The 18,324-nt window shown below is 34.9% G+C and overlaps 5 protein-coding genes across 7 annotated transcripts; 3 read left to right on the top strand and 2 right to left on the bottom strand.

The window, feature by feature from the left end:
• The first annotated feature begins 191 nt into the window (after positions 1 to 191).
• Positions 192 to 3,287, top strand: LOC114367101 (small RNA-binding protein 11, chloroplastic-like). Of its 3 annotated transcripts, none has more exons than XM_028324216.1 (5): positions 192 to 332; positions 1,397 to 1,588; positions 2,660 to 2,728; positions 2,809 to 2,915; positions 2,995 to 3,287. In XM_028324216.1, exons 2-5 carry the CDS (start codon positions 1,474 to 1,476, stop codon positions 3,043 to 3,045), a joined length of 342 nt encoding a protein of 113 aa, XP_028180017.1. In that variant the 5' UTR covers positions 192 to 332; positions 1,397 to 1,473; the 3' UTR covers positions 3,046 to 3,287. The 3 variants fall into 3 exon arrangements, with proteins under 3 accessions (XP_028180017.1, XP_028180009.1, XP_028180025.1); XM_028324208.1 differs by having other exon boundaries at positions 197 to 332; positions 1,373 to 1,588; XM_028324224.1 differs by having other exon boundaries at positions 215 to 332; positions 1,412 to 1,588.
• Positions 3,288 to 4,258: 971 nt separating this feature from the next.
• On the top strand, positions 4,259 to 6,305 carry LOC114405943 (probable acyl-activating enzyme 1, peroxisomal). The gene is made up of 2 exons (XM_028368474.1): positions 4,259 to 4,499; positions 4,600 to 6,305. Exons 1-2 carry the CDS (start codon positions 4,296 to 4,298, stop codon positions 6,061 to 6,063), a joined length of 1,668 nt encoding a protein of 555 aa, XP_028224275.1. The 5' UTR covers positions 4,259 to 4,295; the 3' UTR covers positions 6,064 to 6,305.
• Positions 6,306 to 8,202: 1,897 nt separating this feature from the next.
• On the top strand, positions 8,203 to 10,271 carry LOC114367005 (probable acyl-activating enzyme 1, peroxisomal). Its single transcript, XM_028324069.1, has 2 exons — positions 8,203 to 8,547; positions 8,630 to 10,271. The coding sequence occupies exons 1-2, from the start codon at positions 8,344 to 8,346 to the stop codon at positions 10,085 to 10,087; spliced, it is 1,662 nt and encodes a 553-aa protein (XP_028179870.1). The 5' UTR covers positions 8,203 to 8,343; the 3' UTR covers positions 10,088 to 10,271.
• A 999-nt stretch (positions 10,272 to 11,270) lies between these two features.
• Positions 11,271 to 12,138, bottom strand: LOC114367095 (ethylene-responsive transcription factor ERF020-like). The gene has a single exon (XM_028324198.1). The coding sequence runs from the start codon at positions 12,076 to 12,078 to the stop codon at positions 11,542 to 11,544; it is 537 nt and encodes a 178-aa protein (XP_028179999.1). The 5' UTR covers positions 12,079 to 12,138; the 3' UTR covers positions 11,271 to 11,541.
• Positions 12,139 to 15,304: 3,166 nt separating this feature from the next.
• Positions 15,305 to 17,788, bottom strand: LOC114367070. The gene is given in 4 exon segments (XM_028324162.1): positions 15,305 to 15,680; positions 15,682 to 15,702; positions 15,813 to 16,073; positions 17,276 to 17,788. Coding segments are annotated over 4 exon segments (819 nt in total). The 5' UTR covers positions 17,774 to 17,788; the 3' UTR covers positions 15,305 to 15,641.
• Between the last annotated feature and the right edge of the window lie 536 nt (positions 17,789 to 18,324).

Here is an 18,324-nt window from a genome sequence, read left to right as displayed (position 1 = left end):
GTATAGCATCAATTGTTTTGATAGAATAAAATAAAAAAAGTTTAAATTTTACTAGAATTAAAAAAGAAGAAGTTAAAGAAGTAAAATAAAAAATAAAATATCTTATAGCGACAAAAAAGTTATCTAAGCTTAATTTACAGTATATAATATTAATAATTAATAATACCTTAAGGGGTCAGTTGGTTGAACTAATTGATATTGATATTAAATTAGACATTGTGTAATTGTGTTAAAGCATTTGTTTTGTTGAGCGAGAGTACCCTTGAAAATCAGAAGCGTGGGTGGATTTCCTCCAAGTCGTTGCTGTTCTCACTTGTCTCCAATTGCAATCGGTACGTTATTTTCTTTTCCCTCTTCGCTCTTACCCTACATTCCATTCCACTCGGTTTTTCTGCGTTCAATTGGATTCTCAGATTAACCGCTGCTTGCTCGAACATTCATTTACTTGTAACTACTAACTAAAGACTTCAAGCTGGCCCACTTAATTTAAGTTGCAAGGGAGGTTGGGATTTATTATGGAATCCTGCCATTAAAATAGTAATGTTTTGTTTTTGGGGAATTTCTTGGTTGGATTTTAAGTTGCATTGATTTTGTGACAAGTTAGCGATAATTTGTTGTGAGTGTGGTTTGTAGTGGTGTGGGAGGGGGGAGATAGTAGGAGTTATTTTGATAAGATAGATGGTTGCCTCAATCTCGTGGCAGAACTGTTTGGATAGGTATTCAAACTGTGTTGAAGGAAGAAATGGTCTTTACCGTTAACAATGGAGACCTCTCTACTTTGTCCTTGTTCAAGTTTTGTTGCTGCTGTGTTTTTGTTCTCTAAATTATTTTTGCTGATAAGTTTGTCATTTGTGTTTTATACAAGCATTTTTTTTATTGTACAGTTCTGTCTTCGTTTTTTTTTTCCTTTTTTTTTAAATTGCATGATCATATATTTCCCTACTGTTACTGCACATGAATTTAGTTCAATGAAAAAAATTATTTCTTCTGTGTTTTTGACAGCAACCTCAGGTCCTAATGATTGATGGCTTTTAGTTTTTTAAATTTACCCGTTTATGTGCTGAAATTGAAACAATTGTTATTTCTTTTTTTTTTTCTTTCAATTTATCTGGTCTTGAAACATTATTGGTGCTTGTCTGCTTGAACCCTTGTGAACACTTGGGAACAGTGGGAGCTTTGAGTTTTTGTGTCCAAAAGACACTCAAGTAAATAACAATTAGTGAACAGAATTTAAATAAATTTTATCATAAAATTACTTTTTTTAAAAATAAAATAATAAACAAGCAAATCTTACAAAGTAGTACTTCTCATAAGAGAAGTGGGAAATATATGTTTTTCTTGGGCAAATCATTTCAAGGGATTTCTAATGCAGGCTACAACTATGGAGCCCCATAAGGCCTTTAATTTGCAGGTTTGGCCCATGAACTTCTTTGCTTTTGCTAATTAGTTGAGAACTGTGCTCCCCAATTTAACATGGCATCTATGAGAGAATTTTCCAGAGTCATACTATCTCACTTAAAAAAACCCCATGCTTCTCCATCTCAACTTCTCTTCCTCCGAACAATGACTTCCAAGGTTTTTGTTAAAGGTACATTCTTTCTTTCTTTTTCTTTTCTTTTTGCTACCTCACTTTCCTCTTTGGCCAGACTGAGTATTTTGAACTTAAAAACCTGTACTTATAACAATTGAGTTTGATTTTTTTCATTGTCTTCAAAGTTGCTTTGCTTTTGTCATTGCCATCAATTGTTTTTATTATGAAGAACATAGAACAAGAATACATTTTTCTAGCTGCCAGAGTGACTAGTGTTGTGTGCCATTAGTTTTAGCATATGAATCAAATAAATCCATGATTTAAATGAAAAATTTAGTTTGCACAATCTCTCTGGCACATAATCATCAAGCTCTTGGTTAAATTAATTATTTCACGAAAGAAGAATTCGGCATGAAACAGAGAGAACATTACAAAGCAGAAGGATAAGCAAAGAAATAGTGTAACAGACACAAGAGCTCTCCTATATCACTGAGTAAACAACCCATGTGCTGACATATATCTAAAGCCAAGAAAACAACTTTATCCCACGAAAAGGGAAGAAGTTTCTGATTGAAAAAATCTGCCATTACACCCCTTCTATAAACACAACAGCCCTGCATAAAGGACGTATTGCCAAAAAACTTTACTCTTCTCCTTGATTAATTGGAATCCATGACTTAGAATGATCATGAAGGATATATAATAAAAAGACAGGTTATGATTTTTTTGTCAGCCTGATGATTCTCATGCTGTCATTTACTGTTTCCTATGATGAATTTTATTTCTTTGAATGCTTTCTTCTGATATACTTAATCAATTAGTCTGAATACCTAATGTAAGAACTTCTGAATGATACCTACTTAATCTACACAGTAAGTAATGGCAATGCAATATGAATTACTTGTGGTCTTTAATAGGATTCATGAAGCCACCCAAGTCCTGAAGTACTTTAAATTGTGGAGAGGTTTATTTGAGTGCACTTTGACTATTTTCTTGATTTCTTCCACCCTTCTGTTTTGGATCCCAAGGTGCTTTTGGTGTGTTACCTGTAGCAGATGTATTTTTTATTTACCATAAACATAAAACTGTCCTGCTGTTATGACTTCTAACCTGTAAATCTTGATGCAGGTCTAGCATTTTCTACGACAGAGGAGGAATTAGCCAAAGCTTTTTCTCAATACGGCAGTGTCCTGAAGGGTATGTGCTTCTATTGTCATTACAGTTCCTAAATATTTCCAGATTAGAATCCTCACGCAAATATCGTTTCACTTTTCCAGCTAATATAATACTGAATAAAGCCAAGAATAGATCCAAAGGTTTTGGATATGTGACTTTTGCTAAAGAGGAAGAAGCATGCAAGGCACAGATTGACATGAACGGAAAGGCCAGAATCTACTAACTTTAATACTCTTTTTTCCTAATGAAATGCCAAAATTCAGAAAATGAATCAGCTCTTTTTACAGATATTACATGGACGAGTTATATATGTAGACGTGCAATTGCCTAACAAGTGATGGTTGAGGCTCAATGAAGATTTGCACAAGTATTAAACAATCATAGCCTTGATATATAAGGAGGGAAGGAGCCACATCTACTCCAAGCGCTTCTTGATAATAATGGTCATTTTGTTTTCACTGTAAAACGTTAATTAAACGGTCACACCAATCAACAACTACTTGTTGCAAAAACTATCCAGTTGTTATCTATATACTATATCTCTTTGGAATTCATACTCATTTTTGCTTTTGAATGTTAAGTGTGTGTATGGGTGATGGTATGCAAATTTAATTTAGGATGAGCTTGATTTGATTTTGTTTAATCAGTACTTATAGTGTTTGGGAATACTGTTTTAAAAATGAATTTAAAAAAGATAATTTTGTTTGGATAGTAAATAGAACAAGTATAAATTTAAATAATGTTGAAAGTTTTACATTCAAATAACATTTGTTATTGGAAAAGTTGAGAAGTTTTATTTATTGGGAAATAAATTTAATTTTTAACATTTTTTTCGGATTTAATACTAAATTTATTGAATAGATACATAATTCAATTGTTAAATATAAAAAATCAGTTATAAACCATTATATATATATATATATACACCAATTAATTAATATTATCTTAATATATTTTATTTTTCTATTTAAAAAATATATTTTGCGGATAATTTTTAATACAACAGTACAAATAATAAAAAGTTTAACTGAAAATTTATTATATATATGTATAGAATATTAATTTTATTATTTCTTCAATATATAAAAATAAGATTAACTTAATAACAATGTTAATTTTATTATATATTTCATGACATATACATCAGTTAATTAAGAAATATAATATATACACTCGCATCTTTATTATTATTTAACTTGTGATATGTTTTAAAAATATTACTAAAAGATGGAAAAAGGTGATGTATGTAATATAAACATTTAAAAATTGTGAGAATATTTAATTTTGATTACGTTTTCAACATATTCATGCATATGTGCAGTAAAAAAACATATACATGGATAGAAAAAGTCAAACAACTAGTATAAAAGATACAAAGAAAAAACCAAAGATTTAATAAGCATATACTATATTGATTGACTAATGAATATAATAATAAGGAGCTGGCATTGGATGTTGACCATGCATTGATTACTGGTCATATTATAGTATTAGTTACGATAATATATATTAAATGGGATTAGCTAGGTTTCTATCCATGAGATGCATATATTTCATTTGAGTTGGCGAAAAAGTAAGATAGAGATCGATGGAGGGAAGTATCCGGTGCTGTGCGAACTACGTTCCTGTCACTCCAATCAGCTTCTTGGAGCGTGCCGCCGTGGCTTACCGTGACAACATTTCTGTGGTCTTCGGCGACATTACCTACACATGGGCACAGACCCACCAACGCTGCATTAAACTTGCTTCTTCCATTTCTCAACTCGGTGTCTGTCTTTCTCCCCGCCATGTGGTAATTTCTTTCTTTCCACAGTATCTACCCTTTTCATCAGTATATACAATAGAAATGTGAGTGTGTGCTTTTATAATATGATCATATATAATATTTGCAGGTTGCTGTATTGGCCCCCAATGTTCCGGCTATGTATGAGTTACATTTTGCTGTTCCCATGTCTGGGGCTGTTCTCTGTACGCTAAACACGCGTCACGATTCTGAAATGGTTTCAACATTGCTAAAACAGACCGAGGCCAAACTTGTTTTTGTTTATTATCAATTACTTGATATTGCTCAAGCAGCACTTGAAATCCTTTCAAAAACCACCACCACCACCACCACAAAGCTTCCCCTTTTGGTCTTAATTTCGGAGTGTGGTCATCCATCACCTCCCCATGCTAAAGGAACCTTGACATACGAGGATCTTATAGCTAAAGGGACCCTTGAATTCGAGGTGAGGAGGCCCAAGGATGAATTGGATCCCATCACAATCAGTTCCACTTCTGGAACTACAGCAAACCCCAAGAGTGTAATCTATAGCCACAGAGGTGTCTATCTTAATGCTTTGGTTTCGATTATTCTTAACGAGATGAGGTCCATGCCGGTTTATTTATGGTGCGTTCCCATGTTTCACTGCAATGGTTGGTGCATCCCTTGGAGCATTGCTGCTCAGGGTGGAACTAATGTGTGCCTATCAAGTGTAACAGCTGAAGCGATATTCGACAACATTTTTAGGCACAAGGTTACACACATGGGGGGTGCACCAACAATTTTAAACATGATAATTAATTCACCACTCCGGAAGCCGCTTTCCGGAAAGGTGGCAGTGATGACCGGCGGCGCACCACCGCCTCCGGATGTGATATTTAAGATGGAAAATTTAGGGTTTAATGTGACTCATGCATATGGCTCCACAGAAGCCTATGGTCCAGCAGCAATCAACGCATGGAAACCAGAATGGGACAATCAGCCACGTGATGCAAAGGCGAAACTCAAGACCCGTCAGGGAGTGCGCCACGTTGGAATGGAAGACCTAGATGTGAAAGATCCTCACACAATGAAGAGTGTACCAGCTGATGCAAAAACCATTGGTGAGGTGATGTTCAGGGGAAACACTGTGATGTGTGGATATCTGAAGAACCTGAAGGCAACACAAGAAGCATTTAAAGGTGGATGGTTTCGGAGTGGTGACATGGGAGTGAAGCATCCTGATGGGTACATAGAGCTCAGGGACCGATCAAAGGACACGATAATCTGTGGGGGAGAAAGCGTTAGCTCCATTGAACTGGAAGCAGTGATTTTTAGTCACCCAGCAGTTTTTGAAGCTTCTGTTGTTGGGAGACCTGATGATTATTGGGGAGAGACACCTTGTGCCTTTGTGAAGCTCAAGGAGGGGTGCAGTGCTACAGCAGATGAGATAATCCTATTTTGTCAGAATCGTTTGCCTCCCTTTATGGCTCCTCGGACTGTGCTTTTTGCTGATCTGCCAAAGACTTCAACTGGCAAGACACAGAAATTTCTTCTGAGGGAGAAGGCAAAGGCCATGGGGAGTTTCTTTAAGAAAAACATTAGCAGCTTATAATTAAAGCGCATTTAGTTTCAAATTTTAATGCTTTTAGGGGGAAAAAAAAATCAACGGTAACCCTATGATATAGATATGGAGAGAAAAAGAGAAATATAAACATGACATGTCGTATAAAATAAAATAAAAAGGATATAAAAATAAATAATAAGTGTTAACAGGGTCCATAAAAAATGAGTTTCTAAAATGGCAGAAATATGTGAAATAAGAGTCTAAACCAGCTGATATGTCCCCCCCTGCAATATATAACTGAACAATTTTTCATGATTCATAAACTATTCTTGGCCCAAATTAAGGCCATACCAATGATCTTTCTGAAAAAAGTATCATAAGCCTTAATTGGACTTAAGCTGAGAGTGAGAGAGTTATGCCCAAATTAGTGAGGATGCATGGGTCATAACATAACGTTTGGAACTTCGTGGCCACATTTCGTCCTAAATTCGTCGAAATTGGCATGGCCAATGCTCGCGAGACATGAAAATGTAGATTTCTATCTTAGCTTTTTAGGGACACCCAAATTAGACTCCTATAGTTTCATACATGCTTTACAAAAGACAATAAGGTCAAAGTAAAAGCTCGAAAATTAATGGTGATTAACAATTAAGCCCAATGAGGCAAAACTCTACCAAATCTCAACAATTTAGCACAAACCAAATAGGCCGAAATTAATGAATGCCTAAAAATTTATCTATCAATGGTGCAATCAGTCAAGCAATCAAGTTGGGTTTTTTTTTTTTTTTTTTTTTTTCTCGAATACATCACATAGTCTGTGTGTGACACTTGCAGAATAATGCATAGTACTAAAAATCAATGAGTTGGTGATCAAATTTAGTGACGAAAAACTACTTTTATCACAAAATTCTGAGGACACTAAACTTTAGTGATGTATTTTTTTTCTTCTAAAATTAAGTATAAATCGTTCTGTTGCTAAATTTAAATTTCCTAGTACATGTGAGAACATGAAGAATTCTAAATTTTTAGTATAAATTTGAAAAATATTGGAAGGGGATGACTGTGGAACATTAGCTTAAAGGGAATAAATGAGTTTGTCAAACCTATGATAAGGTTTATATCGGCTATCACTTATCTACATGATTTTTTTTTTGTTGGCAAAAGGACTATTTCACTGTGTGAAGGCATGCATCAATTCTAAAATGTATATCAAGAGAAAGAAATACAATTGTTGAGTTGTTGTATAATTTTGAACACTTTTTAAGAGATTATATATATGTACAAGAAGTTGATTTCAAATTAATTCTTCATATACAATATTTTAAATAATTTTAAACTCTTACAATTTTTAATTTATAGATAAATTATTTTAATTACAATGTTTAGTTTCGATTATTATATGTTTTTTATTATAATGTACTATATTTTTAATCTTCTGTTAATTGTATCTTAAAATATTCTCAACAAAAAAAATGTTAAAAAATAAAATCTTATTGTTAACAAGTGGAAGAAAGAAACAAAAACAATAATGAAGTCCTGTGTAAAAAAAGATAATAAAATAAATTTTAAAAATATAAAAGAAATAAAATATAAGAAATTAAAAGTTAGTATTAGGAAAACGCTACAGATTATTAATGAGTTAAAGAAAAATTCAGCTAAAAAAAAACTATAAACTAATTAAATATACTTGCCAATAATATACATACATAAAAAATTTTCCTTCAAGTTTTTATACAATTAAACGAGGAAAAGAAAAAATTTCATTTTTACTGAATAACCTATAAAATTATCTCCTTTTTCTATTTATTGTTTCTTTCACTTTTTTTTTCTAATCAAGCATAACATAAGTGCCGTGTCTGGATAATTATTTTCACGGAAAATGGATCCGAAGACAAAGATAAGGACAGGCCATTGGACGTTGTAGACCCCTCCACGACTGCTACTATTTTATTATTATGCTAATTATCTGACTATCCTCTTTATATAATCATATCACGGATGCAGGACAGTGTTTTTTAAATCCCCTTTACCTCAATTTTTATGAGTACAAAAACTTAAATATTAGAAATAAGTTGTCTTAAAAAGAGTATTTCACAAATAAATAACATTGTAAAACAATTATATATATATTTATTTTTTGCCGTTATTTATCATTAATTTAAAAAATTTGAGTTTTTAGTGATTCACAACAGAGAAATTCATTGACATTTGTGTAAATGACTTGTTGTGGCCGAAATGTAAGTACCAACTTGTTCCATTGGAAACTGAGAAAGAAAAAGAAGTGATTCAGACCCTTTTTCTGTGAATCGACATCATTTCAATAAAGAGATGGAGGGAAGTATCCGGTGCTCTGCGAATTACGTTCCTCTCACTCCGATCAGCTTCTTGGAACGCGCTGCCCTAGTTTACCGCCACAGACTTTCTCTTATCTCCGGTGACGTTACCTACACCTGGACTCAGACCCACCAACGCTGCATCAGACTCGCTTCTTCCATTTCTCAACTTGGTGTCGGTCTTTCTCTCCGTCATGTGGTAAGTCATTTTCTTTCTTTCTTTCTCTCTCTTCATCAATTTCTTTCTTTCTCTCAGCTACAATTATCATGAATTTGAGCAGGTTGCTGTATTGGCCCCCAATGTTCCGGCTATGTATGAGTTACATTTTGCTGTTCCCATGTCTGGGGCTGTTCTCTGCACGCTAAACACGCGTCACGATTCTACCATGGTTTCTTTGTTGCTGAAACATTCTGAGGCCAAACTTCTTTTTGTTGATTATCAATTTCTTCATATTGCTCAAGGAGCACTTCAAATCCTGTCAAAAACCACCACCAAGATTCCCCATCTGGTCTTAATTTCTGAGTGTGGTCATCCATTACCTCCCCATGCTAAAGGAACCTTGATATACGAGGATCTTGTAGCTAAAGGGAACCTTCAATTTGTGGTTAGGAGGCCAAAGGATGAGTGGGACCCTATCTCACTCAACTACACTTCTGGAACTACATCAAACCCCAAGGGTGTGATCTATAGCCACCGAGGTGCCTATCTTAATTCTCTGGCTACGGTTCTTCTTAACGAGATGAGGTCTATGCCGTTATATTTATGGTGTGTTCCCATGTTTCATTGCAATGGTTGGTGCCTCCCTTGGGCCATTGCTGCTCAGGGTGGCACTAATGTCTGCCAAAGAAGTGTAACCGCTGAAGGGATATTTGACAATATTTTTAAGCACAAGGTTACTCACATGGGGGGTGCACCTACAGTGTTAAACATGATAATCAATTCATCACCTAAAGTCCAGAAGCCGCTTCCGGGAAAGGTCCAAGTGATGACAGGTGGTGCACCACCTCCTCCGGATGTGATTTTCAGGATGGAAGAACTAGGATTTAATGTGACTCATTCATATGGTTTGACAGAAACTTTTGGTCCGGCATCAATTTGCACTTGGAAACCAGAATGGGACAATCTGCCTCAAGATGCACAAGCAAAACTCAAGGCACGTCAAGGAGTGGCCCATGTTGGAATGGAAGGCCTAGATGTGAAAGATCCTCACACAATGAAGAGTGTACCAGCTGATGCAAAAACCATGGGTGAGGTGATGTTCAGGGGCAACACTGTGATGAATGGATATCTGAAGGACTTGAAAGCAACACAAGAGGCATTTAAAGGTGGATGGTTTTGGACTGGTGATTTGGGAGTAAAGCATCCTGATGGATACATAGAGCTTAAGGATCGCTCGAAGGACATCATCATCTCTGGGGGAGAAAATATTAGCACAATTGAGTTGGAAGGAGTGATTTTTAGTCATCCGGCAGTTTTTGAGGCAGCTGTTGTTGGGAGACCTGATGATTATTGGGGAGAGACACCTTGTGCATTTGTCAAACTGAAGGAGGGGTGCAGTGCTACATCAGAGGAGATAATACAATTTTGTCAGAATCGATTGCCTCGCTTTATGGCTCCTCGAACTGTGGTGTTTACTGATCTGCCAAAGACATCAACTGGCAAGACACAGAAATTTGTTCTGAGGGAGAAGGCAAAGGCCATGGGAAGCCTGACTAAGAAGAACACTAGCCGGTTATAAAGCACATTTATTCTGTCATTTGAATGCAATGTTTGTCAATGTTATGTGCTTTCAGGTTGTTATTTTCGTTTACATATAAAATAAAATCTGTCCATTTGTATGAATAGACACTTATGCATAGTTGTAACAAGAAAAAAAAGACTCTTATGCAAAGTCAATTGGACCACTCTATCTTTTTTTCTCATCTAGAGGTTTGAGTAGATTTATAAGCAAACTAAAAAGAATTAGTGTAAACTCCAAAAATGATCCTTCAGTTTTTTACTATTACATTAGATTTCAATTTTTTTTTTTTTAAAAAAACTATCAAATTCATTTCTTGTGTTATAAAAATGCTCACAGGCTTAAGATGTGAAGTGTGAACATTGTAATCTTTGAAAGACCCACTAGAACTCCATATCGGCTGCAATTGTGGTTGCATTCAAGAAGATGCAAAAGAATGCAATTTTTTTATGACAATGATAGGGTCTCTGTTACTGGTAATTGGTAAATTGACATGGATGCATCATTCTTGTTCGCTGCGGCAAAGGAATGCAAAATGCAAGAAACAGTAAAAGCAAGCCCCATAACATTAAAAGGGCCCCAGTGATTTCTATAACAAAAGGTAAAGTCTGAGACAAATGCAAAATGTGGTCGACAGAGAGAGCCAGGCAAAGACACAAACTTTTGATGGGAATGGACTCAAAAGGCAGGGGAACATGTTGTCTTGGTCTTTGTGGATGAACCATGAGAGTAAGATAAGTAGCAATTAGTAATTAGCAGGCACAAATAAAGTGAGTGTGACTGAAGTAGGGATGAGGAGATCAGCAGGAACATGAATAGGAGCCATCATCATGTATTCCTTTTCCTGGCTTCTTGTAAATTGTGGCTAAGACTTTAAGACTGACATAGGCTTGTGGAAGAAACTTCCGTATCAATTCTGTTTACTCTTTTCATTAGCAAAAAAAATTCTTGGACACTTTTGGGGTATAGACACCTAAAAACACAAGAGAAATAAATGATTGACAAGTGACAAGAAAAAAGAGTTTAGAGTTGAATGTTTGCACATTTTGGTCAAGACTCCATTGCCTCTACGTGGTTAAAAAAGGTAAACGCACTCAAGTTTTACTTTTAGTGGTTTACCAAGGGAATTAACAACGTGCAGAAATACAAACGGTGTGAAAGTGTGAAATTGAGCAAGTTCATATTGGGGGGACAATTTTTCTTCTTTTACCTTTTTTTAATTTCATTTTCCTTTGCTTTAAAAAGGCAGCACAAAGCAAGAAACATATTGATGTCTGAGCTTTAAACACGAACACTAATAGTAATCACTCGTAATTTGTAAGTCGTAACCCCTAAACTATTCACATACTAAAAAAAGATCCCTATAGTGAATTGAAACCTCCCACACCTAACGAGGGATCTACCAATTATAAAATTTTCAATATTGTCTTTTGATTCTTAAAAAAAAAAAAAACCTAAGACAGCTCAAGATAATCTTCAATGGAAATGCTCAAGGCCTGATCCCTTTCTTTACAATCTCCACCACTTCCATGCCAAGACCCTCCATCCTCATTCCCCACAGCATCCCACCGAAACACATCAGAATGCTCATCAGCACCACCTCCATCAACATCACACACAGTTCTACTCCTCTCATCACTCTCGTAATTAGTTTCCGCCACCACCGTTGAAGTTTTACCAGCAAGAATGTTTCTGGCATCAACGTCCATGCCAATATCGGAAGCCACCTTCTGCACAGACCTCGGAGACATGTCCCTGAGCTGAAGGCTGAACGAAGACAAGGTCTCGGGGAAGTTAAGTTTGTCCAACGAAGAAGGCCTCCTCAGACAGTAAACGGCAACGTCGTGAGCAACCGCGGCAGCCTCCTGCGTGGCGTAGGTTCCCAACCAGAGACGCCCTTGCGTGCCCGGAACACGAATCTCCGACACCCACTTTCCCCATTTCCGACGCCGAACTCCCTTCAACTTCTTGGCTGAACTACTACTCCTCATATGAATAATTATTAAGTTTATATTGACTTTGCGTTGTGTTTTGTGAGGGAAGAGGGTGAGGAGGATGTGCTTATATAGGTTTGAAGATTTTCCAAGTCAAAAGGGGTTTGGAGAGAGAAAGAGAAAAGAAAGTCAAAATTTTCAAAAGGTCAAAGTAAAATTTAAGATACAATTAGTATGCAGCGGACGAATCAATAATATTAAAAAGTCTGTGAATGCATGCATTTAAGTCTTACCAAGTTGGAGGCACCATGGAATACCAACTAGATTCAAAATGGTTCATTTAGTTTAGATTTTTAATTATGTTCTAATAATAAATACAGTATTGCATAACTAGTTTTTAGCTGTTGACGTAATAAATATTTTTATTTTTATTATTAAGGGTCTTATTGATAAGTATTTTTAGAATATTAGTTAAGGAATTAAAAATATATTTATTGTGTAAAAAAATATGAATAATATAATTTTAAATTTTTTAATAAAATATTTTTATTTTAGTTTCTTAATCAATATCCTAATGATATGGGTTCATATTTGTCTTTTATTAAATGCAATAGTTTCTAGTTTTGTTTTCTTAATTATTATAGAAAATTTAACAAATCTTTACCCCCATTATTTTAAAATAAGTGTTATTTTAAATTATTTTTTATATAAAAAATAGATGAAGGAGAATAATAATTTTATAAAATTAGTATTTTTAAATAGATGAAAGACGGTGTTAGCACTATATTAAAAAATAAAAATGACACTTGTTAAGAATATTAATGAAATAATAAATATTGTATTGAAAAATTAACATCATTCTTATGGAATCATTTTTTTCCTCAATATGACACTTATTTTGGAATTAATGGGTGTTAAAAATAATTATTGATTTTTTAGCATAATTAGCTTACTTTTAATAAAAAAAAATTATTTATTTTGAGCACCTTATTAATATTTTTTTGAGGGATGACCCAGATAATATTTTAATAAAGCTCGTAATCAAATTTTTATTTATTGAAAAGGAATCTTCCACTTGCCGAAACCATGACAAGACGAGGAATTTCAATTTACATATACATTGTTTTGAGGTTTTTGTAAAGCCACACGCTCTTCCGGGGGATGAAATTCACGCGCCATGCACACCACATATCAAAACGTAACATGAGCGGTGTGATATTAATGACGTGCTCAACACTTGGTTAGACCTCTTCTTGTTCTTCCCATATAGAATAAGCACGTGCTCACAGTTTTCTTAATAGTAACATTTAAAAATAAAAATATGCGAAAGTGTTGAAAATAATTTATAACGTCGGTCAAGTGATCTAATTGGTTATTACTTAAAGATTATATTTATTTATTTTAACTGAAAAGTCTATTTGGAATTAGCATAAGCTAAAAATAATTGTAATTTTTCATACCAAGGGCAAGTTTACATGTCCATATATTTGAACTTTGGCGTACGGTATGCTCCTATGTGTTGCTATAGCATCATCAAAATTCACACACTATTCCTAGGATTAATAATAGAAAGTTTTGACACATCATCTAAAGATTCAACAAAACAAAATTATCTCTTTGATTTGTTTAATTTCATATATCCTCTCTCTGGAAAAGAATAAGGATGGTAATAGTATATATCACGTTGGCTTTCATTCAAAATCGTAAAAACTAAAAGTAAGTGAATGATTATGATGGTGTATCACTCCCACACCCACTAGCTACCGGCCATCTAGCTCCTTCCTTAACTTTTCACAAGTTACGCGAGTGATGTTCCCTTCCTCTTCCTCCCACTAGAACAACTTGCATGTGTTAAGAGAATAGTTGACCAGTTCAATGCTTGATGAGAAAACCACATCTAACAACAAATATCTAAAGCACGTACATTATGCGTTCCAGTGGCAATGGGAACTTAGAGCACGCATATAAAGTACAAATTTGTTCTTTTTTACTTGCTTTTACATATGCTAATATTAATCATCTTTCATTTCGGGCCTAACCAACCCAGAAATCGATATTGGTATTGGAAATTAACAAGCAGATCCAGTTGATTGCGCGTTTGCGCTTCATGGACTATATGGGAATTACCTCCAAATGAAATCGTAATCTGAAAAGGCAAGATTTATTATTTTATTTATCAAAATGAGTTCAAAGATATTATTTTGATAAGTTTTTTTTTAGTAAAAATTATTATAAAAAAATAAGAATCTATAGGGGAGGACATAAACTACTGATTAACTTCAAATAAACTGATTTGGACGTGCTGCTGGACATTGAGAAGGAACTTATCTCGGTGGAAGAAAAACTCTTGAAAGAGATTGAGGCATTCGGGGCCTTAATTGATAGCTAATGAACAAGATGGATGGGTTTAAAAGACTGAGCAAAAGGGCCAACATTCGACCAAATCCACCTACAAAGTAATCATGGCAAAGCATAAAAGGGTGGCAGGGGATTTTTATTTTTCTTTAAAAAAAACGTGGATGAAATTGTACCTCCAAAAGTTCATTTTTGTGTGTGTAGAAAGTAGCTCTAGATAGGATACCCACTCTCCATAATCAGGCTTTCCGAAATATCATTGGTAGTAATGAAATGAGGTGTAAGGGGTGTGGAATTGCTAATGAAAGCATGAAGTACATATTCTTTGAAAACACATTTTTCATTACCCACACTCTAATTAAATGCACGTTTTTTGCTACCCTTTTGTTGAGTTGAATGCAGTTAAAAAACATGTTTTTTTTTTTTTTGTAGAATTAAGTGCACCTGAAGCACTTGGATTAGCCGTATACATCCACAGTGAAATCTACACAAAAGTAACTATTTATTACTTTAGAAAATCACAATATGTTCAACTCATTGTGTTGTTAAACACGCACTAAAGTGTGTTTAGGATTCATAAAAAAAGGTGTGTTTGGGTGATCATTTAAACAAATAAGTTAAAATAAATTAACTTTGAAGTTATAATTTTTTAATTAACCTTTTATCCATTTTTAAATTGTAACTATTAAAGGTTGATTCTATTACCTCTTTTAAATATATTTATTGACTATTGAATTCAATTAACTAATATTATTACAGTTGATTTTATTACACATAACAAAATGACCAAAAAGTAATTTAACCGTGATTTTTTATTATATCTCTATCACAAACCAAACAAAGATGATCAGCTATCCCGTGAGAAGAAATGCCTCTGGTTGAGAATCCTAATAATTCAAAAGCCATTGAAAAAAGAGAGAAGACCAAATTTTGGAATGTCACGGTCAAATATGAACTTTAAAAATGTGTATGGTATATAGAGAGTAACATGAAAACACAAAACAAAAGGTTGTACATTTGCCAAGATCTAAACTCACGATATACAATATTAGATACAGGAAACAAAATGGAAATGTGATTACTAATCGTGCTGAGGAATACTTTCATAGCTGAAATAACAGTCACAGATAAAGATGTCTAATTGAAAGCATTAGTGACGGAGTATAAGAAGTCCAAGAAGCCTGTCCCCTTTAAAAGACCCTTACCTGTTAAAAGCTCAAAATCCAACAACAGGAGGAAACCAATAACAGCTGCTCTCCCGTTTATTATTTCGTTCTTCCCAGTAAAACCAAATCCCTCTTGATCCTCATCAACGATCATTTTAACCTAACCACGTCATAGAGAACTAGTCAATAAGCATGCCGAATGTAAATATTATGTAATGCAATGGCATTGGTCCAAAAACTTAATTATCAGTTGTTAAAGTTGTTAGTCACCTCATCAACATTGACATCAGTTGCTGTAAAACCAGGTTGAGCCTTCCCACTAAAGACAATTTCAGCAGAAGCATCAGATCTCACACCTCCTCTTATGCTGATATAAATATTCTGTTCATCTGTTTTCACAGGATAGATAAAGAGTTTCCTCAAAGCGGGCGTGAGAACTCTCAGAACAGGATTTTTTGGATACCATTCCTTGATATCTCCCGTTCGCAGATCAAATGTGCTATCAGTTGATGGGCAAACTATGCACCCATCCTGCATAAGGAAAGGAATTGCAAAAAGGTCATCCTATTTTCAGACTTATTGTTGAATTTTCAAATATGGTAAGTCACTAACCATTTAACCAAATACCCAATGCTTTCGAGAGAAAATCTTAGAAAAAAACAGTGGTAATAATAACACAACACACTGGAGACACAGAACTATCTCGCCATCTCGTGTTTGATGTTATCATCACGTTGCCAGGGCAGGGAATTGAATTTGAAATCACAATTTACAAGCAGCAAGTAGTGTCATTTTTTAATGTATTACATAAAAGTTGCAATCTTTGTTTCTCATCCTATGTTCATTGCGGAGTTATGATGATAATATTTTTCCTCTTTCGTAGAGAGAATGGGAATAGATACAGTAGAAACAGAAAAATGTAGTTTGATCAATCAGTTTTTTTTTTATCAGCCAAAAATATAATATATTCATTAATGAGTACCAGAGGTACTATAACAGTACATACTTTAGAAATGCAATTCGTAGCTGGCTCACTAGCAGACCTAGTGATTACACAAACTGATAAATACTACAGTCAGGTAATAAAACAGAACTGTATCTTATTTCCCTATGTTCATGTCCGAAGAAAACCATCTTTAAGATTTGAAGACCACTGATTGAAATGAGATGTGAAATTCTTTTCTAAGTTTCTGAGCCATGCCCATAGTAGAAACACTGCTTGGATAAGTTTCTCCTTAAGCACTTGTAGGAAAAGAAAATAAGAAGGGAAATAAAAAATAGCCTCTCCTGTAAGCTAAAAATTAGCTTATGCATAACATCATTTTGGAGAAGTTAAAATGATTTAGCTTCTCCAAGAAGCTTATTTTAACGTATACATAAGCTAATTTCAGTTTATGGGAGAAGTTTATTTCATCTTTCCTTGTTATTTTCTTGTGCGATAAGTACATAGGAGAAACTTATTCAAACAGGGCCAAGATAATATTAATACCACATATCTACAATACCCTTTCCCCAATTCACAATCCCTTGGCTTACATAGCCAATAAGCATCCTGTTTGAAGGAAATCATAAACCTTTGTAGTTTTCTCATAATTGAGAGTGTATTGTTAAAACTCTTCTTCTCCCATTCATCAACCCCTTACATAGCCAGTAGTAATAATAATTGATGAATTTTGCTTGAATAATTTATCATTCTCCTATGCTAATTACAGAGATTAGTAAGTGAAGGTGACCTGGGTGAGCTTGGCATTGAGCAAGCCTTCAGTATAGGCGCCTTCAGCAGGGGACCTATTCTCAATAGCGAAAACTTGGTCTTTGTACCAAAGCAGCAGTATGGTCTCGCCGTCCTGAATGATCACGCGCCGCTCCCCCTTCGGCAGAGCAGACAGAGGCACCACCGGAACCCAGTTGTCGCCGGACGCCGACGACTCTTCGGCGACCGAAACTTGGGCTGCCTTACATGTGAGTCGCGGAGTGGAACGGTAACGGAGCAGAGAGTGGCGGCAGAGAAAGAGGGGTTTGGGAGGGGAGGGAAGACAGAGAATGTGGGTTTTAGAGGAGCATGAAATTGAAAGGGGTAAAAGGTTTGCGGCCATGGAGCTTGGGAGTGAAAGTTGTTGGAGAGAGAAAGTGAAGAAGCACCCTCTTGCTTTGTCTGCCTCTGCATTGCCTTTGCATCTGTGGATGGCTAAAGTCCACACAACTGGATAATGAACTCTCTTTAGCCACATCTCTATTCTAAATAAATTTAACCATCCCATTCGCATTTAGCACCACCAACTCTAACTACTATTTTCAAATGTGTACCTTAGTTTGTAAAATGTAAAATGAGATGTTTTTAACATCGGTTGGATATATACTTCACATAAAAAAGTGATGCACGCAAATTTTTTGAATATCCGAATCTTGTTTCTAAAAAAAATGAAAATTTTTAATTTTATGATAATGAAAACATTTTCATATTTACAAGACCACAAAAAATAGCCTAAAAACAATGGTGGATTCATGGTATGGAATAAAGTCCAAAAGAACCTTATGAAGACCCATCGGAATGAGAGGTTGCTATTGGCACTACTAATTTTGTTATTAGTACTATCAACTTGTACGAAATTCTTCTATTGCACACTTACCAAATTGTTCTCACCCCCTCTCCTTCCCCTCACCTAATTGAGTTGCATCGTCCCCGACTCATACCCGAATTGCACCAACTCCAAATGACCAACCCTTGTAGCTGAACTACCTAGACCCATCATCTTCGATGCCACCCAAAGCCAACTCCCAC

The sequence above is a fragment of the Glycine soja genome, chromosome 1, assembly GCF_004193775.1.
Source record: "Glycine soja cultivar W05 chromosome 1, ASM419377v2, whole genome shotgun sequence".
NCBI lineage: Eukaryota > Viridiplantae > Streptophyta > Magnoliopsida > Fabales > Fabaceae > Glycine > Glycine soja.
The sequence above is the reverse complement of the archived record's forward strand: the minus strand, read 5'-3'. Positions and strand labels throughout refer to the sequence as shown.

Coding starts and splice junctions, on each gene's coding strand:
- LOC114367101 (XM_028324216.1), top strand. CDS start 1,474: ATGGCATCTATGAGAGAATTTTCCAGAGTCATACTATCTCACTTAAAA. Junction 2,729..2,808: donor ATACGGCAGTGTCCTGAAGG/GTATGTGCTTCT, acceptor TCACTTTTCCAG/CTAATATAATACTGAATAAA. Junction 2,916..2,994: donor AGATTGACATGAACGGAAAG/GCCAGAATCTAC, acceptor CTCTTTTTACAG/ATATTACATGGACGAGTTAT.
- LOC114405943 (XM_028368474.1), top strand. CDS start 4,296: ATGGAGGGAAGTATCCGGTGCTGTGCGAACTACGTTCCTGTCACTCCA. Junction 4,500..4,599: donor GTCTTTCTCCCCGCCATGTG/GTAATTTCTTTC, acceptor TAATATTTGCAG/GTTGCTGTATTGGCCCCCAA.
- LOC114367005 (XM_028324069.1), top strand. CDS start 8,344: ATGGAGGGAAGTATCCGGTGCTCTGCGAATTACGTTCCTCTCACTCCG. Junction 8,548..8,629: donor GTCTTTCTCTCCGTCATGTG/GTAAGTCATTTT, acceptor GAATTTGAGCAG/GTTGCTGTATTGGCCCCCAA.
- LOC114367095 (XM_028324198.1), bottom strand. CDS start 12,078: ATGAGGAGTAGTAGTTCAGCCAAGAAGTTGAAGGGAGTTCGGCGTCGG.